General features: G+C 42.6%; 1 protein-coding gene across 6 annotated transcripts in view; it reads left to right on the top strand.

The window, feature by feature from the left end:
- WASF2 (WASP family member 2) overlaps nt 1-24,678 on the top strand; it is an 84,954-nt gene that overhangs the window by 45,833 nt on the left and 14,443 nt on the right. For 5 of the 6 annotated variants that reach the window (XM_002750496.7, XM_078330844.1, XM_078330843.1 and 2 more), the window contains 3 exons: nt 13,523-13,695; nt 23,824-23,958; nt 24,489-24,642. In XM_002750496.7, the coding sequence (XP_002750542.1) occupies nt 13,566-13,695; nt 23,824-23,958; nt 24,489-24,642 (419 nt within the window). In that variant the 5' untranslated portion in view covers nt 13,523-13,565. Of the gene's footprint in view, nt 1-13,232; nt 13,430-13,522; nt 13,696-23,823; nt 23,959-24,488; nt 24,643-24,678 lie in introns of those variants that run through there. The other variant, XM_078330846.1, reaches the window with a different exon arrangement.

The raw sequence follows: 24,678 nt of genomic DNA, 5'->3' as shown, positions 1-24,678 counted from the left end.
CTGTGCCCAGCCTTTTTTTTTTTTTTAAAAGAGCCAGTGTCTTGCTGTGTTGTGCCCAGACTGGACTCTCACTCCTGGGCTCAGTTGATCCTTTTACCTCAGCTTCCCAAGTAGCTGGGACCACAGGTGCATGCTATCACACCTGGCTAATTTTTTATTTACTTATTTATTTATATAGGGATAGGGTCCTACTCTGTTGCCCAGGCTGGAGTTCAGTGGTCCAATCATAGCTCACTGCAGGCTCAACTTCCTGGGCTCAGACAGTCCTCCCACCTCAGCCTCTAGATTAGCTGGAACTACAGACTCTCAGCACCATGCCTGGCTATTTTTTTTTTTTTTTTTTTGAGACAGAGTCTTGCTCTGTCACCCAGGCTGGAGTACAGAGGCACAATCTCAGCTCACTGCAACCTCCACTTCCCATGTTCAAGTGATTCTCCTGCCTTAGCCTTCTGAGTAGCTGGGATTTACAGGCACGTGCTACCACACCCACCTGATTTTTATATTTTTAGTAGAGACAGGGTTTCATCATGTTGGTCAGGCTGGTCTCAAACTCCTGAATCATAGTCCGCTTGTCTTGGCCTCCCAAAGTGCTGGAATTACAGGCGTGAGCCGTGACACCCGGCCCTCTGGTTAATTTTTTCTATTTTTTAAATAGAGACAAGGTTTCTCCATGTTACCCAGGCTGGTCTCAAACTCCTGGGCTCAAGCAATCTGCCCATCTCAGTCTCCCAGAGTGCTGGGATTACAGGCATGAGCCACTATGCCTGGCCTATTTTTATTTTTAATTTTTAACTTTTGTAAGTACATAATAGTTGTATATATTTATGGGATCCAGCATACTTTAAAATTTTTTTATAAAGATAGGGTCTTCCTATGTTGCCCAGGCTGGTTATATTGATTGTTTATTTATTTTATTTACTATTTTTTGTTTTAGAGCTGAAGTCTCACTTTGTTGCCCAGGCTGAAGTGTAGTGGAACACTCAGTTATGGCTTGAACTCCTGGGCTTAAGGGATCCTCTTGCCTCAGCCTCCTGAGTAGCTGGGACTACAAGTGCACACCACTGAACTTAGCTGAGTTTTTCATTGTTTACAGAGACAGGGCCTTGTCATTTTGCCCAGGCTGGTCTCAATCTCCTGAGCTCAAGGGATCCTCCCACCTTGGCCTCCCAAAGTGCTGGGATTACAGTCATGAGCCACCACTCCCAGACAGTATGTATTTGTATATCCAGACATACATAAACACAGAAAAGGGGCTGGGCGCGGTGGCTCACTCCTGTAATCCCAGCATTTTGGGAGGCTGTGGAGGGCAGATCACTTGAGCTCAGGAGTTCAAGACCTGCCTGGCCAACATGGTGAAACCTCATCTATACCAAAAATGCAAAAATTAGCTGGGCATGGTGGCACGTGCCTATGGTCCCAGCTACTCGGGAGACTAAGGTGAGAGGATAGCTGGAGCCCAGGAAGGGGAGGTTGCAGTGAGCTGAGATCGTGCCACTTCACTCCAGCCTGGGTGACAGAGTAAGACCCCCATATCAAAAAAAAAAGAGGGTATGATCTCCATCATGGTCCATTATTGACTGAAACGTTATGTAGTACATAACTGTATTCTCTTGTAAGTCCGAATTGTAGGATGCATTTTAGGGTTAGAGAGATTTTTTTTTTTGAGACAGAGTCTCGCTCTCTTGCCAGGCTGCAGTGCAGTGGCATGATCTCTGCTCACTGCAACCTCCGCCTCCCGGGTTCAAGTGATTCTCCTGCCTCAGTCTCCCAAGTAGCTGGGACTACAGGCATGCGCCACCACACCCAGCTAATTTTTGTATTTTTTAGTAGAGACAAGGTTTCACCATTTTGCCAGGATGTCTCAATCTCTTGACCTTGTGATCTACCTCGGCCTCCCAAAGTGCTGAGATTACAGGCATGAGCCACCATACCCAGCCAGTTAGAGAGATTTTTTTGAAGCCTACCATGTCCACCTTCTGAGGCCGGAGGATTTTTTGAGCTCAGAAGTTCATGGCTTCAGTGCACTAAGACTGTACCTATGAAGAGCCACTAAATTTCAGCCAGGTAACATGGTGAGACCTTATCTCTAAAATAATATGTTTATATTTTATTGACTCTGAGGTGTACATTTTTTTCCTCACATTTTAACATCTCTATTTTGACACCCAGGCTAGAGTGCAGTGGTGCGATCACTGCTCACTGCAGCTTTGACCTCCTGGGCTAAAACGATCCTTCCATATCAGCCTCCTGAGTAGCTGGGACTACAGGTGTGCATCACCACATTCAGCTAATTTTTGTATTTTTCGTAGAGATGGGATTTCACCACATTGCCCAGACTGATCTCAAAAGCCTGAGTTCAAGTGATTCACTCGCCTTGCCTCCCAAAGTGCTTGGATTACAGGCATGAGCCACTGTACCCTCCCCATTTTAACATCTCTTGAATTATAATGCCTCTTATAATAAGTGGCATTTTAGATTTGATGTGTTAGAAATCCATTGGAATTATGAATTTTCCATAAATACTGTGGTAAAGTTCAGGACTTCTGTTTATCATATTAGCTCACCTTGAAAAACCTTCCCCTCTGTTTTTCACATTCAGTTCTACCCAGTTCAGATCTTGGGTTTGGGGTTTTTGTTTGTTTGTGTTTTGAGACAGAGTCTCACTGTGTTTCAAAGGCTACAGTGCAGTGGTGCAGATATTGGCTTATTGCAGCTTCAACCTCCTGGATTAAAGTAATTCTTCTGCCTCAGCTTCTCAAGTAGATGGGACTACAGGTGTGTACCACCACACCTGGCTGATTTTTAAATTTTTTTGTAGAGTCTTGTCATGTCACCTAGGCTAATCTCGAACTCCTGGGCTCAAGCAATCCTCCAACTTCGCCTTCCAAAGTGCTGGGATTACAGCATAAGTCACTGCACCCGGCCCCAGTTTAGATCTTTAAGGTTCCAGAGAGTCTGTTCAGCCCCTTTAGTTCACAGTGATCTTTTCATCCTTTCTATTGTCATTGTTGAGTACATCATTCATTTGATAATTGAACTGTTTATTTGCTATATTGTTACTTAACTGTGGTTTTATCTGTCTTCAACTAAATTATTAGCTCCTGGAGTCAAGAAAGAGATTTTATACTTCCTTGTGTCTTTTAGTATCTTCTTGATAAATATTCAGTGATTGATAAAGAGTGCTATAATTAGTAGTTAACCATTAATACAACCTGCAGTTATTAAGACAGTATTGTATAATGGTTAAAAGAACCATATATAGAACATTTAGAACAGTGCAAGTGCTAGATAGCTGTTAATCATTCTGCTACTGCTACTATCACCACCACTACCATTATACTACTGTTACTTTAATTATTTTGTGTCAGGCACCGGGCTAAACATTTTATACACGCATTATTTCATTTTTCTTTACAATAGCTTTACAAACTAGGGGTCATAATAATTTAACAGGCTAGGAAATAGACTGAGAGATTAGACTGCTTGCTAGGGTTCCAGAGCTAAAATGTGGCAGTGGTAAAGCGAAACCCACACCTATATCTCCTAATGTTCATGCTCTTGCTCTGCCCACTGCTTGCTAGATTTTTAGGGCTTTGGCAACTTCATAGTAAACTGAGGTTCGAAAGGAAAAAACAGATACTTATTTTTCCCACTGCTCAAGGGCTTTTGCTTGTAAGTCTCATGCTTTGAGTGCTGACTAGACCTTGTGAGAGGAAGTAAATGTACAGCTGCCCTTTGCTGCTGACTTTTAGTCAGTTGCTGGTGGCTTGGCCATTACTGACAGATGTATATGTGATACTTTTTCGGGAATTCTTGTTAAAACTGGCTATTGAATAGTCACTTTTCTATGGAATTACATGGCAGTTTGCTCCATAATTCCATTCCCTGTCTCACATACAGTTGTGATTTCTTGGTCTCTCTTCTCACTCAAGTTGGTGTATTAATAGTTACATCTCAGGACTGTGGCTTCTGCCTTCTCCATGACCACACGGTGTGTTTGTATTGCCCTGAAGTGTCAGCAAAACATTTTGCTGAATTTTCTTTTTGTTTTTGCTCTGTAACCTTCTTTTCCCTGGCCTTTTTCAGTTGTGTAAAGTTGGCTTCTTTCTTGGTCTTTCCATCCCAGAGAGGATGCAGTTACTGCAGAGAGAAGCTTGCAATAAGAAGTAAGGCATCATAAAAATTAAAATAAATGGTTAGACAGCTAGCCAGATGAATTGAGACTTAGTGCCTGATGGGCAATTCAGCTCTTATTGTTTCCTTCCTCTTCCATTTTCAAACCTGCCACTGTAACTAATCCACCAGTGGGTACTCTAGTACCTTGTCCAAAGGAAGTTTAGCCTACAGTACTCAATGCTACTTGCAGGGATCGAAAGGTTACAGTCTAGCTCCATCTTCTCCATCCCAGAGTATGATAGTAAAATGGGGTTAGACCCTTACATAAAAACCAGCTGTGTATTGGACTTTTGGTGTTCGTTTGGGAGAATACATGCCCATGTTTGGGTTCCTCCTGGGTACTTGCAGAGGAATGCATTTTGTATCTATTCTCTAATCTCAAATTTCTGGGTACCACCAACTGGAAAGCACTCTCTTTTGTCATTGGCTATAAATGTGAAAAGAAGTGTTTGAATGTGAACAGTATTTTACTGGGGTTTGTGTGAGTTATTGACATATTTCTAGTAATCTAGTGAACTGATTTGTTGAGGTTTGATACTATACTTTTTTTGTTTTGTGTGTGGTTGTTTGTTTTTTCAGAGCAGCTTGGTTGTTTTTCATGTTAAACTCCTGTGTAAATTTAATATTCAGTTGATGACAATGGTTGAAAGAAATCGGTATCTTATTAGGAGTAAAGGGTAAGATTTCTCCATTTATGAGTATAATTATTCATAATCTATGTTTATCCAATCTAAGTAAAAGGATAGGTAGTTTGAAGTATTTCAAACCATACAATTTTGGGAATACAGGTTTTGCTAGAAATTGGCATTAGACTGAGAAAGTAAAATGAACTTTGTAACTGAAAGTGATCAGTAACCACAGTGTAGATCCCATGTAAATAAGTGGATCCATAACAGGGAATTGGGTTAAGATGGAGATAAAAGAAATACTTCATGTGGGTAAATCTTTTCCTCAGAGTTAAGAATACTTTGCCTACAAAATCTCAGTTTTATATAGGAACTTTCAAGCATTTTTAGTGTAGTTTACAGCTGGACTAGAGGGATGAATTGAAATTTTATCCCCAATTGCCAGTCATCATTAGACTAAGAGCTACAATCCAGGTTTCCAACTCAGTTTAAATGTATTTTCTTTTGGACAACCAGATGGATCCTACTAAAAGGAGAGTCTAATTTTGGCCATTTAGAAGACAGTTTTCTATGAAAAACTTAATACTGGAAGAAACCAATTTTGAAGGTTAAAGAGATTCCCCCAATTTTAGTTTTAAGAACAAAACTATGATTAGACCGTGAAGTGTAAAAAGGTAAGAACAAAATGTTCTATTGCGTCCAAAGATAATAAAAAGTTATAGAATTACCAGGTGTGAATGGTCCTTCGTGGATGTACCTTGTGCTAAAGGAGTAAGATACTGGATTTTAGAAGTTCTTTTTCCTCAGCCACTGTCTTAAAGCCATATCAAGACAAGATAGATCCCTGCATTGATTGGATGTAGGCACAGAATTGTTGTGTAATTCCTTTATGAAATTGTAAGTATCTCCTGCTTTTAGATCACAAGTAAGCTCTTTTTCTCAGTTTTCCCAGTCAGATATTTTGTGTCTACTGCAGGAGTTCCATTTCTGCCCTACTAACTCCTTTGGACATTGTTTTAGTGACCTAAACGGATTTGTCAGTTATTCCTTGTGCTTGGAGAGAGTGTGGTTATATTTGTTAGTTCAGCCCCACCCTGTATTTCAACAGGAAGTGGGTGGGTGCCTAAGCCTATAATGAAGCGTTCTTCCTTGTAGTTGCTGCATGGTAATGAGGACTGCTATATGCAACAGTAAATTCATTTTAATATACAGACTTAAACATTTTAATATACAGACTTAAATTACGGTAAGACCATGTATGTCTATCATTTTGAAGTCAAATGACTATTCAACTTAACAACTGAAAGTCTTGAACCTGGTGAAATGCATACTTTTTTCTTCTTCTTTTTAAGACAAAGAAGACTTTTTGAGTCTTGCTGTCACTCAGGCTGGAGTGCAGTGGCGTGAACATAACTCTCTGCAATCTCCAAGGCTCGAGCAATCTTCCTGCCTCAGTCCCCTGAGTAGCTGGGGCTACAGCTTCATGCCACCACACGTAGCTAATCTTTTTTAGTAGAGATGAGGTCTGGCTATGTTGCCCAGGCTGGTTTTGAATTCCTGGGCTCAAGCAGTCCTCCTTTCTCAACCTCCCAAAGTATTAGGATTACAGGTGTGAGCCACCACACCCAGCCATATTCTTTAACATAAAGAAATGTATCTTTTGAAAGAGGAAACTACAAAGTAAACCTCTACTCATATGTCCCCATCCAAAGTGCTGTTAACTATAGAACAGTGGGAAACGCTGAAGTGAAAGCAGAAGTCTTAATTGCCACACATGCAACATCCCCACATGTTCCATCCCCTGCTACTGCTGATCAGCATTTTGGGGTACGTTTCAAAGAGGAACTGCCTTGAGAAGCATTTCTGTTGTGATGGTTATTGCTATAGCTCAAATATGCTTGCTTTTTGGATGTGACCATAGAAATCTGCAGGTGTTATCAGTGACCTTGGCTCAAAATGCAGCATTGTTTATTTGTCATGAACAGCTAGTAATAAACATAGCCAGAATGAGCAGTCATCTGTCTTCTCTCCTGGTACGGAATTCAGAGTGTAGGGCACAGATGAGTGCATCCTCCCTTCTCTCACAGATACCCATCCCTTTGTATTTTCTTCCACTCTCCAACTCCCACCTCACCCCACCCCACCTCACCTCACCCCACCCCACCCTACACCAGGCTGTTGGGAGCAGAATCATGAGAGTTCAGAAAGTAGGGTGGATATTGGAGTCTCTGTTGCCCAAACTGGAGCACAGTGGCACAATCACATCACACTGCAGCCTCAACCTTCTGGGTTCGAGTGATCCTCTCACCTCAGCTTCCCTAGTAGCTGAGACTATAGGCATACACCACCACACACCCAGCTAATTTTTAAATTTTTTTGCAGAGACAGGGTCTCACTTTGTTGCCCAGGTTGGTCTTCAACTTCTGAGCTCAAGCAAACTTCTGGCCTCAGCTCTCAAAGTGTTGGGATTACAGGTGTGAGGCATTGTCCCTGGCCCCAGAGTCTCTTTTTAACTTTATACTGACCAAATGTAATACATAAAAATACTCCATGATAACTTCAAATATACAGACTTCAACAATCTCACTGTTTGAGGGGACCTTAAAGGGCCTCATCTGGTTTCCATTTCTTTTTTTTTTTTTTTTTTGAGACAGAGTCTTGCTCTGTCACCAGGCTGGAGTGCAGTGGTGTAATCTCAGCTCACTGCAGCCTCCACCTCCTGGGTTCAAGCGATTCTTCCGCCTCAGCCTCCCGAGATGCTAGGACCATAGGCGTGTGCCACGGCGCCCAGCTAATTTTTTTGTATTTTTGGTAGAGACGGGGTTTCAATGTGTTGGCCAGGATGGTATTGATCTCTTGACCTCGTGATCCACCCGCCTTGGCCTCTGAAAGTGTTGGGATTACAGGCGTGAGCCACCACGCCTGGCCTCCAGTTTGCATTTCAAAGCATGAATACCATCATGGCTCTAACAGTCCAGACTGGTCAGTATACTGCCGGGCCAAGGTTAGGAAGGCCTGGCAGTCTTTTATTTGTTTTCAGACTCATTCTCAAGTCCCTTAGGCTGAAACTTGCTACAGATGAAGATGGGGTTGCTGCTGAGTCTGGCCTGGATGTCTGAAACTGGTCCAAAAGACAATTTTTTCCTTTGGAATTTTTTGGGTAGCTAACTCCCGATCAGTCTGGGAGCCTTTTGGGTCTAAATAGCCTCAGGGCTTTGTCTGGAACTTCCTTTGGGCCATTCTGGATCTCATAGGTCCTACTAACTAGACAAATGTAGACCTGGAGAAGAAGCTTGATTCATGACCATAATCCACCCCTCTATACGGGCCCTAAATGTGCCTCTGATTGTGTGATCAGAATGCAAGTGGATGTTGGCTGCGTGAGGAGTTTATGGCAGTTTGGGTAGAAGAGAATCTAGAAATTTTAGAGCTGAGAAGCTTCTAATAGATTATTTAGCTTAGTTCATTTATTTTGTAGATGAGGACACTAAAGCCCAGAATAAAAATTGTAACATCTTTGATTTAGAAGGCATTGTAGAGGTCATCTAGTCTGACCTTCCAGCACCTTCTTAAATGCTAGAAATTTCTCCCCCAATATGCCTGATAGCTGGTCATCCAGAGGATGGGGCTAGAGAACTCATAACCTTATCTAAATATAACCCATTCTACTATAGGACAATTCTCATTAAAATGACCTAGATAAATTGAAATCTACTTCCCTGTAACTTTTATATTCTCAGCAGTTCTAATTTAATTCCTCTTCTATGTAACATCTCCCAAGGTAAGACCTTCTCAAATCCCCAAATTAGCAGATATCACTATAGTATGTAATTTCCCTAATCAAAGTAAAAGATGTCTGAAAAAGACCTTCACTGATTCCATAAAGACAGGGCATTCCACTCTTTCATGTATCCAGAATGTCCCTTTTTGACCAAGAACCACCACTTCATTGGTTTTCTTCACTTTCTCTGTGTTTCCCTCATTGGCACTAGCATTCTGACACTTTTAATAAAGAAACATACATTTTATCACTTTGTGAGTATAACTGTATAAAACTAAAGAGAGCAACAGGTAGGGCTGAAGGGCTAGACTCACCTCTGCAACTGCAGTCCATCTAGTTTCTCCACTCCTATTGGCTAGCTGTGGTGTGGTGGGCCTTTCCATTTCTCCTTTCTCCTTCTCAGCTGCTGAAGTTTCCCAATTGATCTTCTGTGCTTATGCAGAATGATTTGTCTAAAATGCAAATGTAGCCCTGATCTACTTCCTTAATTCAGTGGTTCCCCAACACCTAGTGCTCTATACCAGTAAAGTGCTGCTGATCATAGAGAAGCCTTTCTCAACTGGAGTTCCATGAGAGAATTAAATCTTAAGGTCATTAAGCATTCATCGTATATAATATATTAACTTTTCTCCAGTATGCATAGAATGGTGCTAGTTACGTACAGTCTTGAGGAGAATTGAGAAAACTGTCACTGTAATCATCTTTTTTGTTCTGTGGTTCAGATAAGGAATCCAGTTATGAAAGACTGGAAGAAAGAGATAGTATATGTTCTTCAAGAGGTCCAGGATCACAGCTGGAAGCAGCTGCCAGGAAAAACTCCAGGAAGAATATCTTTGAAAGCTAGTTTTGTCTTTAAATTTTTTTAATATAAATATTTCATTCCACCACATAATATGTCTATGGTTAAAAGTATTTTTATCCAGACTGGGTAACAAGAGCAAAACTCCGTCTCAAAAAAAAAAAAAGTATTTTTAAATATTTATCAATGAGGGACCAGGTACGGTGGCTCACACCTATAATCCCAGCATTTTGGGAGGCCAAGGTGGGGAGATGGCTTGAGGCCCAGAGTTAGAGACCATCCTGGACAGCATAGCAAGGCCCCATTTCTTTTTCTTTTTTTTTTAAAGGAGTCTAACTCTGTCACCCTGTAGTGCAGTGACACGATCTTGGCTCACTGCAACCTCCAAGGCCCCATCTCTATAAAAAATAATAAATTAGTCAGTTATGGTGGCATGTGGCTATAGTCCTAGCTACTTGGGAGGCTGAGGTGGGAGCATCACTTGAGCTCAGGAGTTTCAGCTTGCAGTGAGCTATGATCGTGCCACCACACTCCAACCTGGGAAACAGAGTGAGGCCCAGATGACAGAGTTAGACCCTGTTTCTTAAAATAAATAATAAGATAAAATATTTATCAACGAATAGGATTTATTCTACAGGAGGATTTGCCTAGGGACTGTGGAACTACAAATAACTGCCTTTTTTTTTTTTTTTTACTTTAAAGCCCTGTAATGGGTATTTTATTTTATATGTATTATTTAATATCTCTAGGAAAATTGCCCCCAAGATCACACAGATCAGTTAGTAAGGTGTACTAGTCAGGGTACTAACCCAAGAATGTCTTGACTTCATAAAGCCCGTACATTTTCTACAACTTGAGGTGTGAGAGAGAAAGCCTGGAAATCTTTTTGCCCAATTCTAAGTTTATTATTTTCTGAATGTAAGATTTTTTTTCTTCTTGGTCAAGTTACTGTTGTGGTTCAGATCATGAATAATTTCATACTTCTTGTGCATACCAATCTTTGATTATCCAAAAGAAAAATGAGCAATGGTGCATGTAATTTCACATAGCAAGGAATCTTGTCCCTCTTTGGTGGCTTTGAAACAATAGCAGATAAACTTTTCTAATTGTTTTGTTCTAGTATATATTGACATATTGTTATTTCTTGAGTACTCTCCCACTGGTTGTGGGAACTGGCCTTTTTGACAAGAAGAAGGATAGGATGGGATCTATACTGTCCAGTGCCTGCTGAATGGGCTGTTTTCTAACCATTTGCTTTTGAAAACTTGGTTCCAGGTAAACCCCAACCAGAGGACATGGAGTTAATTCCATTTGTTCTGCTTTTCCAAGGTACAAAGTACCAAGGTGTTAGAATTTGCCCCCCACACTCAATCTGAAATTTATATAGCCATCTGGAATCTAGTTTCTATTAGATATCCAGAGGGAAAGTCCAGAATGCCATCAGTGGTCACATTCAGCACAGAATTTCAAGGTAGTCTGGTTCTTTTAGCTCCTCTGAGAAGCTGGAATGAGTACTGAAATGATTACCAGTAGAAGAGCCACAGTGGCTGTTTTCAATCATTCCTGGCTGTACACCAAATTTCTGGTTGATCTTGAAAGTTTGAAATTTGGAAATCTAAGGACACCTAGAGGATGGTGCTCAGAGCCCTGCAAGGTTGTTTCATTTGGAACCTCCTCCCACCTTTCCTGTTCTAAACTCTTTTTTTTTTTTTTTTTTTTTTTTTTTTTGAGACAGAGTTTCGCTCTTGTTACCTGGGCGGGAATGCAATGGCGGCATCTCGGCTTACCGCAACCTCCACCTCCTGGGTTCAAGCAATTCTCCTACCTCAGCCTCCCGAGTAGCTGGGATTACAGGCACACACCACCATGCTCAGCTAATTTTTTGTATTTTTAGTAGTGACGGGGTTTTCACCATGTTAACCGGGATGGTCTCAATCTCTTGACCTCATGATCCACCCGCCTCGGCCTCCCAAAGTGCTGGGATTATAGGCATGAGCCACCGCGCCAGGCTCTAAACTCTCTTTTTACCATGTGGTACTGAAGATTGCATCTTAGTACCTGATACCCCTTACATTAAATAAAAGAGGGAAAGAGTTAAATTGGAAAGTTCAGGGTTTGGAACTAGAAAACCCTTGAGGTTAAAGGGGGAGTTTCGCAGAGGAATGGAATGGAAATCATTTCCTTAGACAGTAGACAAGTATTCAGGAAACACCTCTGCACCCCAAAGATAGGCACAGCTGCCACACAGTGACTATTAAAGGGAGGTTCAAAGTTATAAGCAAACAGCTGATTCTCTTGGTTCTTGGGCTGTTGCTGTTGGTGACAGGAAATCTTGTTCCCCAAGCTGCTGGCTTCCTGTTTTATTTTTACTTGTAGCAGATCAGAATGTCCATAACAAGGAGCAGTCTGTTCCAAAGGGTTCTACTCCCGCTTTGAGCCTGAAAGGCTTTTTTTTTTTCTCTCTCTTTTGGTCAGACAATATGTCTGTAATGTTTAGTTTGGTTTAAGCATTTTATATTCATAGTCAACTTTTTGGTGATGAGCTGGTGTTTTAAGATTTGATGTAAGTAAACCCGTTTTGCCTTTTTTTTTTTTTTTTTTTAAAAAAGGAGTTTATAATATTGGGGACTTAGCCCAGCTACTCAGAAGGCTAAGGTGGAAGGATCATTTGAGTCAGGTGGTCAAAGCTATAGTGAGCTGTGATCGCACCATTGCGCTCCATAGTGGATGACAGAGCAAGGCCCCATCTCAAAAAAACAAAAAGGCTGGGCGCATTGGCTTACGCTTATAGTCCCAGCACTTTGGGAGGCTGAGGTCAGGAGTTCAAGACCAGTCTGGGCTACACGGCAAAACCTCATCTCTACAAAAAATACAAAAATTAGCTGGGCGTGGTGGTGCATGCCGGTAGTCCCAACTACTTGGGAGGCTGAGGCAGGAGGCTGGCTTGAGCCCAGGAGGTGGAGGTTGCAGTGAGCTGAGTCTGCACCACTGCACTCCAGCCTGGGTGAGAGAATGAGACCCCATCTCAAAAAAGAATAAAAAATAAGAAAAAAAATTGAGGATTTAGATATATTAACTTTATGCTTTACCTTTTCGTTTAAAGTGAATCTGCATGAAACCATTAGGCTGTTTTCGATTTCTTTAGTTTTACAAGATATGGAGAAGAGAACCAGTCCAGCATGCCTTGACTATAGTCACATCCATTTTGTGGAAATTAAAACCCTTTCCTATCCTTGTAAAACTAGGAATTTGGTAATCTAAATCTAAAACAATAGCTCAGCATGAACCTGAAGTAATGGGGAATTTCCTAGGGAAAGGGGCTCAGCCCACCGGATAAGAAACAGTAACTGGAAGGTTTCCGGATCTGCTCCAGACATTTCCTGCTGTCTCTAGAGCCTTTTGGCCCAGGTGTGTTGAACCAGATGGAAGTGAGAAAGGGAGCTGTTGGGTAGAAGAGAAAGCACCAGGGACTTTATAGCACAGTTTACCCAGCATCATGTTTGACATATTGAATGTGTAAAATTTTTACTTTATATTCTCTCATTCTGTCAATTTACAAACTAAACTTAATACTGGCATTAGTATTAGTCATACATTAACAGCCATTCACCAAGGAAGGACTGGAAAAGTTATATCCTAATGTATATCGATCACTATTGGCAGCTTGATTTCATTGTGGAGATTATCAGGTGACAGTGCTCTTTTTTGATCTTTATAATTGGTGACCCAGAATCTGATCTGTGCTGGTTATGAACACCCCAAGGATAGGATCTGTACCATCCAGTGCCTGCTGAATGGGCTGTTTTCTAACCGTGCCTCCTTGCCTCTGGGGACTCTTGTTGGTTGGAGCAGTAGTTGGCGCTTTAAGGTTTCTATGCTGCCTCTGTACCTTAGGCAGCAGTCATCAGTCCAGAATTTCTAAACTTACACAGCAGATCTTCTAATAGCAAACCTTAAAAAGGGCAGGGGAGGGAGGACTTAAAAATGAAAGAAAAAGAAAGATAGGAGGAGTGAAGGTTTTTTTTTTTAAAGCTGTTTTAGATCAGGGTAAGACAAAAAAAAAAACAAAAAAGATTCACACAGCCCTAGTGTGCCTGGAATTTGTGGTTGAGTAATACTTTCCTGTTATTTCTTTTTTAGGTTGTTTTTCATCATTCAGAACATTGCCTGAAGCAGGTCCACCATGCCGTTAGTAACAAGGAACATCGAGCCAAGGCACCTGTGCCGTCAGACGTTGCCTAGCGTTAGAAGCGAGCTGGAATGCGTGACCAACATCACCCTGGCAAATGTCATCCGACAGCTGGGCAGCCTGAGTGAGTGCCTCGGAGAGCCTGTGCTTTGCCCTCAGGGGTCGTTGGTGCTCTTTATTTAGTTTCCTTCTCCTCCTGCGTTCCTGTTTCTCCCCCATCTGCCTTCCCTAGGTAATGCAAAATGTATCCTCCCTCTCCTCCCCAAAGAGAGGCTCCCTTTTGGTGTAGCTTCTTCTCTTCAACCTTCTTTATCTACCACCACACTCTAGGTTCCCTCCCCCTCCCCCTCCACCTGCTTCAACAGAAATCTGTGGGAAGGGTGGCAGGAAGGGCTGCAGCAAAAACTGCAGACGGAATGACAGAGCAGAATTCTGTATGTGTAAAGTGGGAGGTTCACAGAGCAGTATCTTGGGTCGGGGAATGTGCCTGTAATTACATGAGCTGTTCGATGTAGCTTGACTTTGTTGAAGCCTCAAATGTGCCAATAGTCTTTATCTACCCAACACCCCCACCCCTTTTCTTCCCAAAGAGGAGCAAAGTAAACATGCCTTTGGAGAGATTCTGACTGACTTGTCCACCCTGGTACACATTTAATTGTGCTGCAAGCCCCCAGGTTCAAGTTCAGGGTACAAATTACTTCTGCAGTCTCTGGGGTATTGGGAGTTTTGCAAGCTGTGTGAACATACAGTGACACAAATAGTAGCTGGAGCCATTCTTCTTTAGGAGGAAGATGGGGGTTAGCCCAGACTGTTTTGGAGCTGAAGGAAAGCCAGCTCAACTATATATATATTTTTTTTAATTGGCAAGAATGAATGAGACTGCTTTGGGTGGGGTACATGCATGTGGTTTGGATTCATTCTGAATCAAGTTGACTTTGTTTGCTTGAAGCTGAGATATGGGAAGGGCAGATGCTTGGATTGGCTCTGCATTTGTCTAGTGCCACTCCAGCTCCCATAAGCACCTCCGTCAAAATGCCATTTAGTGATCTTCCTTAGCAAAGGCATCTTGATGTGAATTATTTCAGGCACTCACTCCTCCTATCGCATCACTGCCCTTAGTGAAGGCAGTGGAATATCAAGAAAGCCTGCATTCCCCCGGATAGCAATAGGCCCAGCCTTTAAAATAGGAGTCTGAGGAGACAGAACTGTATGACCAGATGATGTATGGAGTCTGAGATTCCTAAGCCTTCACCTACCTCAGGGACCATCTCAGTTGATCCAGGGCTTTTGAAAAACCTAGATGGGGCATCATGAAGAAATGAAACCCTGCCAGTGCCTGTCTTATACAAAAGAACATTGACAGTAGCACAACAGCAGTGCAGCTGACATGAAGGCTGCAGAAAGCCTCACTGCTTTTTAAAGGCATAATTTCTGCCTCTCTCTCTCCCTGAGAAGGCCAAATGGGTGGAAGTCAATCACACACTGGTTCCTTCTTCACAGGACAAAGAATATCTAGTTAATGGTGCTTCTTATTTTCACTTACTGAAGTTATGCTCTCAGCTGTTTTTCCACGGTGGTGTTGATGGGTGCCATTGCTCACACTTGCACTTGTGATCAGACCACTCCTATCTTGTAGAAGCTGATCTGAGGGCCAAAGTCACCTTATGCCCAAGGAAACAAGATTTTCTTACATCGTGGGGGCTAACTGACCCTTTATTCATCTGATAAACATGTGTTGAATGTATTTTATATACCAGATGCTGAAGGGGATACAGTAATAATAAGAAATGGTCTCTGCCCTCCAGGAGCTCATTATCTACAAGGGGAGACAGAAATAAATAATTCTTAACAGGAGCTGGGCGTGGTGGCTCACACCTGTAATCCCAGCACTTTGGGAGGCTGAGGTGGGTGGATCAGGATTTCGAGACCATGCTGGCTAACATGGTGAAACCCTGTCTTCTCTATTAAAAATACAAAAATTAGCTGGGCGTGGTGGCGGGCACCTGTAATCCCAGCTACTCGGGAGACTGAGGCAGGAGAATCACTTGAACCCGGGAGGCAGAGGTTGCAGTGAGCCGAGATTGCACCACTGCACTCCAGCCTGGGCAACAGTCTCAAAAGGAGAGAGAATGGGGAGAGAGTGAGAAGGGAACCCACATTTGTTGATTGCCTACTTTATTCCAGGTTTGGATAAGATCTTGACATAGATTATCTCATTTAGTCTTCTCAGTAATCCTTTGAGATTAGGTGGTGATATTTTCATTTTTCAGATGAAGAAAAGAAGGCTCAGAAAAATAAGGTAGCTTGGCTCATGCCTGTAATCCCAGCACTTTTGGAGGCTGAGGGGGGTGAATCACAGGAGTTCAGGACCAGCCTGGCCAACATGGTGAAACCCCATCTCTACTAAAAATACAAAAATTAGCTGGGCATGGTGACACAAACCTGTAGTCCCAGCTCCTTGCAGTGAGCCGAGATCATGTCACTGCACTCCAGCCTGGGCAACAGAGTGAGACTCCATCTCAAAAGAAAAAAAAAAATTAAGGTAATTTTCCTAAAGATAGACAGCCAGTAAGAGGCGAAGTCACTGTTTAAATTCAGGCTTCCTATGAGTTTCTTAGCTCTGTCTCTGCCAATATTGCCCTGGTTCAGACTTCATTGACTTTCACCTAAACTATTACCCAAGCCTCCCTCTGCCTTCTTTTGTTGATCCAGCCCCCTTAAATTTGTCCCCTTATCCCTGCCAGAGTGATCTGCCTAAAACTTAAATCTCACTTTTTACTTTTATAATTCTGAATTTCTGAGGCTTTGAAAATTAATTCTGTGTTAACTTTTGGAATGTAACAAATGTTTTTATAGTCAGAGTATACATCTCAACTATTTCTCCTCTTCCTCTCTATGAAATTATCTAGATGCCTTGACTGAGCATGCAGGACCCTCTAAGACATGCCTTACTCTAGACTCATTTTCTGTAATCTGTCTTCCATTTTACAATCTTTTAAAAATCTTTTTACTTCTGAAAGAGCTTTGTTCTTCTTGTTTAGGCTGGAGTACAACGGCGCGATCTTGGCTCACTGCAACCTTTGCCTCTGGGTTGAAGTGATTGTCCTGCGTCAGCCTCCTGAGTAGCTGGGACTACAGGTACCTGCCAACATGCCCACCTAATTTTTTGTATTCTTAGTAGAGATGGGTTTCACCATGTTGGCCAGGCTGGTCTCAAACTCCTGACCTACCTCTGGTTATCTACCCGTCTCGGCTTCCCAAAGTGTTGGGTTTACAAGTATGAGCCACCATGCCCAGCCCTCATTTTACAGTCTTTGAAAAGACTGTAAAATGGGAGAAAGGGAGCCCAGCACAGTGGCTCAAGCCTATAATTCCAGCACTCTGGGAGGCTGAGACAGAAGGATTGCTTATGCTCAGGAGTTCAAGACCAGCCCTGGAAACATACCAAGACCCTGTCACTACAAAATAAATTTAAAAATTATCCAGGTGTGGTGGTGCACAACTGTCGTCCCAGCTGGTTGGAAGGCTAAGGTGGAGGATTGGTTGATCCTGGGAGTTCAAGACTATAGTGAGCCATGATCGTGCTACTGTACTCCAGCCTGGGCAACAGAGTGAGACCTTGTCTCAAATTAATTAATTAATTAATTAATTAATTTAAAGGAAAAAGGAAGGGAAGAAAGAATGAATTATCAATTACTAGTAGTTCTTCTGAGACAGACTATGCTCTTTCATACTTCCATGCAGTACTCTTGCTATCCTGCCTGGCTGAACAGCCCTTGCCATCTTTGGCTGCCTAGCTACCTGTAGGAAAGCCCAGCTCAGGGATCTCCTTTTCCAGGTTGGGCTAAGAGTACACTTTTGAGCTCCCATTACATGCCTATATTATCCTGTCACATTATATTACAGATTACCTATGTCTCTTATACGCAATTCAAAACTCTTGGGGCCGGGTGAAGTGGCTCACGCCTGTAGTCTCAGCACTTTGGGAGACCAAGGCGGGTGGATCACGAAGTCAGAAGTTCGAGACCAGCCTGACCAACATGATGAAACCCCATCTCTATTAAAAATACAAAAATTAGCCGGGCGTGGTGGCACGCACCTGTAATCCCAGCTACTCAAGAGGCTGAGGCAGGAGAATCACTTGAACCCAGGAGGCAGAGGTTGCAGTGAGCCGAGATCGTGCCACTGCACTCCAGCCTGGGCAACAGAGTGAGACTCTATCTAAAAAAAAAAAAAAAAATTCTTGTCCAGGTGCATTGGCTAATGCTCGTAATCTCAGCACTATGGGAGGTTGAGACAGGAGGATCACCTGGGCCCAGGAGTTTGAGACAGCCTGGGTAACAAAGTGAGACCCAGCCTCTACAAAAAATAAACAAAATTAGCTTGGTGTGGTGACATGTGCCTGTACTTTCAGCTGTCTGAAAGGCTGAGGTGGGAGGATTGCTTCAGCCCAGGAGGTCAAGGCAGCAGTGTGCTGAGATAGCTCGGCTGTACTCCAGCCTGGGCAACCGAAAAAAAAAAAGTTGAAGGTAGAAATCATGTGTTGTTTGTCCTTGAACCCCGATGTCTACCTTGTATAGTACCTGTCACCCAGCAGAAGCTTAGTAATGTTTGTCGAATAATTCATGTCTGTATATTTCCCACGATTTTATGCTGTTGATGCACAAAGAATGTAAGAATGGAAAGAATACTTTCTGTGGGTAGTGGCAGCACAGGTGGGGATAGGCAGGGTCAAGGAATGCTTCATAGAAGAGGTTACATTTGAATGGGACCTTGAAAGATGACTGGGATTTCATCTAGCTGAAAGGAGTACAGGGAAGGGTTTCATATGTGCTTCAGGCTCATGACCTTGGCCTTATGTGCATTGTACCTAGGTGGAACTTCTCAATTTAGTAGTGAAAGTCTGATTATGAAATGGATAAAGCCTAAAACTAAAAATTCCACAGCCATAGATTGCTCTGTGACAGCACATCCAGACTTCTGATTTTTTCTCAGAACAGTAAATTGGCATTTCGCATATTCGGTTGCCATATCTTAGGAAATATAGGTACAGCCAGCCAGCACTTTGGATCAGTTTTGTGGCCACCCAGGAGAATGGAACCCCCACTTGGGTTATTAGAAAATCAAACTAGATACTGGGTTTCTGACTGACTGCAGTGTGGGTGAGGGGGTGGGGCATGCCACTGGGGAGCTCCAAGACTCCCACTCAGACTTCAATAAGAGCAGCTTCACATTTTTAAAAATCAGTTTTACCTGTTCTACTTCTGTGTAACATTTCATTTGAAGAGTTCTACTAAGGAAAAAAACAAAATTGAAGACTGCTTCCTGGAATCTTTTGCAGAATGTGCTATCTGTTATGAATGTCCTGATGGATACTGGGTCTGTGTTGGTCATCTGAATGAGTGAAATTTAACTCTTGAGCAAGACATTTTGGTTTTCCCTAGTTCAGTATCACACTATTGTTTTCTGAAATTGGGAGTAATTTTTAGCACTTGAAGAATTGAGACTATCAAATTACTGATTGGAATTATATCTAAAATTTTCCTCTAAGCTTAAAACAGGGTATTTAGGCTGGGCATAGTGGCTCACGCCGATAATCCCAGCACTTGGGGAGGCCAAGGCGGATCATTTAAGGTTGGAAGTTCGAGACCAGCCTGGCCAACATGGTGAAAACCTCTTCTCTACTAAATATACAAAAATTAGCCAGGCATGGTGGCATGTGCCTTTAATCCCAGCTACTCAGGAGACTGAGGCAGGAGAATCTGTTGAACCCAGAAGGCAGAGGTTATAGTGAGTGGAGATCATGCCATTGCACTGCAGCCAGGGCAACAGAGCAAGACAATGTCTAAAAAATAAAAACATTTAAAAACAAAAACTTAGGGTATTCAGAATTTACGCTCTTTTTTTTCCTTTGGAGACAGTGTCGCTCCATTGCTCAGGCTGAAGTGCAGTGGTGTGATCTTGGCTCACTACAACCTTTGCCTCTTGGGCTCAAGCAATTTCATGTAACAGCCTCCTGAGTAACTGGGATTACAAGCATGCGACACCATGCTTAGCTAATTTTTGCATTTTTAGTAGAGAAGGGGCTTCACCATGTTGGCCTGGCTGGTTTCAAACTCCTGCCCATCAGTGATTCACCCACCTCAGCCTCCCAAGGTATTGGGATTATAGGCATGAGCCACTGCGCCTGGCCTTAGGTATTTACAATCTTAAATCATGTAATGTGGTTGAGCAGTATAAGGAAGAATCTCATTGTAACAATTCACATTTTGAGCTCACTTAATCCTCAAGGTAACTTGATGGGGTAGATATCCCAACTTTACAGATGAGGAAACTAAGGCTGGGAGATTGTGACTTGCTGATGAGTACACAAGTATAATCTGAGACTTTGATTTAGATTTTCTGATTTGAAGTCAACTGCTCCTTGCATGTCTCATAGTATAGTTGTAAGTCTGCCTTGGGCCTGAGTTGATGAGACAGTGGGGAAGCCTTCACATCACCTCTCTTCCTCTTAAAATAGAGATTTTATTGTTGGCAATTTTAAATATTGAGGTTCTTTGTAAGATTTTATCTTGAAAATCACTTTGCCACACTGAGCCTCTACTCTCACTGTCACTACCCCCTTCATTTAAGGAGCAGGAAATCCTAGGTACTCTCGGTGACTCTCTTGGTGTAAGGTGATTGAGGTTTTTGGTTTTTTTTTCCCTTCAGAATAGCTGGATGGTTAATAGATATTTTTCTTTTCTTCTTCTTCTTTTTTTTTTTGAAATGGAGTCTTGCTCTGTTGTCCAGGCCAGAGAGCAGTGGCATGATCTTGCCTCACTGCAACCTCCACCTCCTAGGTTCAAGTGATTCTCCTGCCTCAGCCTCCCTCCCACGTAGCTGGGATTACAGGCGCCCACCACCATGCCCAGCTAATTTTTTATATTTTTAATACATACAGGGTTTCACCATGTTAACCAGGATGGTCTAGATCTCCAGACCTTGTGATCCACCTGCCTTGGCCTCCGAAGGTGCTGGGATTACAGGTGTGAGCCACCGCACCCAGCCCTTTTCTTTTATTATTTTATTGTTTTATTTATTATTATTATTTTTGAGATAGGCTGGAGTATAATGGCGCAATCTCGGCTCACTGCAACCTCTGCCTCCCAAGTTCAAGTGATTCTCATGCCTCAACCTCCTGAGTGGCTGGGATTACAGGTGTATGTCACCACAGCCAGCTTTTTTTTTATTTTGGAGATGGAGTCTCCCTCTGTTACCCAGGCTGGCTTTCAGTGGCTCAGTCTTTGCTCACTGTAACCTCTGCCTCCCAGGTTCAAGCAATTCTTCTGCCTTAGCCTCCTGAATAGCTGGAGTTACAGGCACCCGCCATCACGCCCAGCTCATTTTTGTAGTAGAGACAGGGTTTCACTGTGTTGGCCCAGCTGATCTTAAACTCCTGACCTTACGTAATCCACCCACCTTGGCCTCCTAAAATGATGGGATTACAGGCGTGAGCCACCACGCCCAGCCTTCTATTATTTTTATTTATTTTTATTAAAGACAGGGTTTCACCATGTTGGTCAGGCTGGTCTTGAACTTCCGACTTCAGGTAATCCACCCACTTTAGCCTCCAAAGTGCTTGGATTACAGGCGTGAGCTACCACACCCGGCCCCAGCCTTCTATTATTATTATTATGTGTTTTTTTTTTGAGATGGAGTTTCGCTCTTGTTACCCAGGCTGGAGTGCAATGGCGCGATCTTGGCTCACCGCAACCTCCGCCTCCTGGGTTCAAGCAATTCTCCCGCCTCAGCCTCCTGAGTAGCTGGGATTACAGGCATGCGCCACCATGCCCAGCTAATTTTTTGTATTTTTAGTAGAGACGGGGTTTCACCATCTTTACCAGGATGGTCTCGATCTCTTGACCTCATGATCCACTGCGCCCGGCCACCTTCTATTATTTTTAACAGATATTTTTGAGCTTGATTTATTTTCTACACATAATGTTGCATATTTCTCTGTTTTAGCCTTCCAAACACAATTTTCCATTACCTAGATGAGCATGATACCGTATGGTTTTTATAGGAACATAGCCATATTTTGAACAGGGATCAAATAAAATCCACAACCTGCAGAATAGAAATGCTCATCAGCTGATTTGAGTTATTTGCGCTCAGGAGCTTCCGATAGTTGTTTAGGTCACAAACCATTCAGTATGCAAGGACTTGCTTCTTCCTTGATTAGAAATCCTTATTGACTTAAATTTACCAGCAATTCAAAATATGCAGTTGATTGGTCTTATCCCCACTCTTCAGGTTGTACTGGGAAGGTGAACTGCAGTTCACCTGAAGGTATGGTTTTGGCCTTTTAGGCTATTTTTTTCCCCTCAAATGTGGACTAAGCGTAATGTAGTTTTGAAGCTAAAAATTGAGCCTACCTTAAATAATTCTCAAAAAAAAAAATTATCATTTGATTGGGCACAGTCTCTCATACCTGCCTTCACCTTGCAATTAGAAAGCTCAGATGGTAGGGTTGGGCGCAGTGGTTCACACCTATAATCCCAACACTTTGGGGGGCTGAGGTGGGTGGATCACCTGTGGTCAGGAGTTCAAGACCAGCCTGGCCAACATGGTGAAACCCTGTCTCTACTAAAAATACAAAAATGAACCTGGTGTGGTGGCAAGCACCTGTAATCCCAGCTACTCAGGAGGCTGAGGCATGAGAATTGGTTGAACCCAGAAGGAGGAGGCTGCAGTGAGCTCAGATTGTGTGCCACTGTACTTTGGCCTGGGGGATAGAGCGAGACTCTGTCTCCAAAAAATAAAAAAGAAGAAGAAGCTCAGATGGTATATTTATTTGTATGCACCACTTTTCATTCCTAGTAAGAATGTGCCTGTGGCTTGGAATGACAATATAGAGGTAGTGTCAAATTGCTGTTATGTTTCTTTGGCTGCAAATTCTCCTTGCATTCCAGGGTTGAAAGTATGGAACTTTTCTTTTTCTAAAAATCAAGACATTGTGGAAAGAGACCACTGGTATGTTGTTTTTCATAGAGGGCTTGGAAGTTTCAGCTTTTCACTTTGTTTCTGAGATATAGATTTGAAGGATTGTAACCTAGAGAAAAGACTTTAAAAGTTGTAGATTACAGCCCGGGCGTGGTGGCTCAACTCCTGTAATCTCAGCACTTTGAGAGGCCAAGGTGGGTGGATCACTTGAGGCAAGAGTTTGAGACAAGTGAGCAACCTGGCAAATCCCTGTCTCTACCAAAAATACAAAAATTAGCCTGGCATGGTGTTGCACACCTGTAATCCCAGCTACTCACGAGGCTGATATGTGAGAATCTCTTGAGCCCAGGAGGCAGAGGTTGCAGTGAGCCAAGATCACACCACTGTACTCCAGCCTAGGCCACAGAGGAACTGTCTCCAAAAAGAAAAATAGAAAAAAGAAAAGAAAGTTATAGGTTATAAAACATAAAGTAATCTTTCCACCTCTTAGAAGTTGCGCATCTCTGATAAGCTCAGGACCCCTCAAAGATACCACAGCGAATCATGGTTGTTCACTATACTTTTCAGGCTCCATTCAGGAACTAATTTCTTATTTTTCATGTTAATTTTAGATACCTAGAACGTCCTCTGAACTCCTAGTCTGTTTTACAGAACCATTTTATAAGGTGCTTTTACAGAACAGCAAGAGGCTAAAGGCTATAGGCAAATGTGTAGTTTTTTTGTTTTGTTTTGTTTTTGTTTTTGAGTTTCACTCTGTCACCCAGGCTGGAGTGCAGTGGCTGGATCTTGACTCACTGCAACCTCCACCTCCCAGGTTCAAGCGATTCTCCTGCCTCAGCCTCCCTAGTAGCTGGGATTATAGGCTCCTGCCACCACGCCTGCCTAATTTTTGTATTTTTAGTAGAGATGGGGCTTTATTATGTTGCCCAGGCTGGAAATGTGTAGAAATATTATCTGTTCTTCCAGGCTTAATTTTTTGCATTAGACCTTTCAGTTTTATTCGGCCTGTTTTGAGTTTCATGACTGTTCACAGTCTGTCAAGAACGCTCCATTACTTATAGAGCATATGCAGACTTCCTAAACTATGAAGAGTATTTCTCTGTCTCCAAGAGCAGTCATCTGCATATAGCCCAAACCGTCTTAGGGTATGTGTGTATGAATGTATATATGTGTTTGGGAGTTAGGGAATACTATCTTTAGTAGCCAGTTTTTCTGACCATTTATGTTACTTCTATGCACTAGTGACTTGTTTCTTTGCTCTTCCCAGGTAAATATGCAGAGGACATTTTTGGAGAGCTTTTTACCCAGGCAAATACCTTTGCCTCTCGGGTAAGCTCCCTTGCTGAGAGGGTTGACCGACTACAAGTTAAAGTCACTCAGCTGGATCCCAAGGAAGAAGAAGGTATGAAAGCTGAGCTCAGCATTTGCAGGCTCTGCTGAACAGTTTTGTAGAATTTTTTCCCTGATTTATTAAAAAAAAAAAAGTGAGGAGAGAAATCACAGAGACCTATAGAGTTCTGCTTTGAAATGACACAAGCCTGAGTGGTGGGAAGAAACCTTCTAGCTCTACCACACCCCCACATATTCCTTTCTCCCATTTCCCCAATTCCTTCTTTCTCAGATTTCCCCTCCCTCAATCGTATTCTGCTACCATAAAAGTACTTGGAAGATTCATTCCTCCTAAGGAGAGGCCTGCTAGATCTGGCCACATAGTAAACCTTTGTGTTGCCTCATTTTGTTCAGTCGTGAAATGACTGGGCTGCTGACAGCCTTGTGGGGCTTCCCCGAGCAGGAGGGAAAAAAAAAAAAAAGCCTGGCTGCAGACAGCTGCAGCCAAGAAATGCAGCAGCTGAGGCCTCTCTGACTGGTGTGACTCAGTGTTTGCTCAAATAGCCTGTCGTCCATTTTCTAATGCCTTCCATCTTCTCTCAGTGTCACTACAAGGAATCAACACCCGAAAGGCCTTCAGAAGCTCCACCATTCAAGATCAGAAACTTTTTGACAGAAACTCTCTCCCAGTGCCTGTCTTAGAAACATACAATACCTGTGATACTCCTCCCCCTCTCAACAATCTTACCCCTTACAGGTAATGGCTGGCTAGCTCCTCCCTTTTTCAACCTGT

Source organism: Callithrix jacchus, chromosome 7, assembly GCF_049354715.1.
Source record: "Callithrix jacchus isolate 240 chromosome 7, calJac240_pri, whole genome shotgun sequence".
Lineage (NCBI taxonomy): Eukaryota > Metazoa > Chordata > Mammalia > Primates > Cebidae > Callithrix > Callithrix jacchus.
This window is presented reverse-complemented; position numbering and strand designations above follow the sequence as displayed.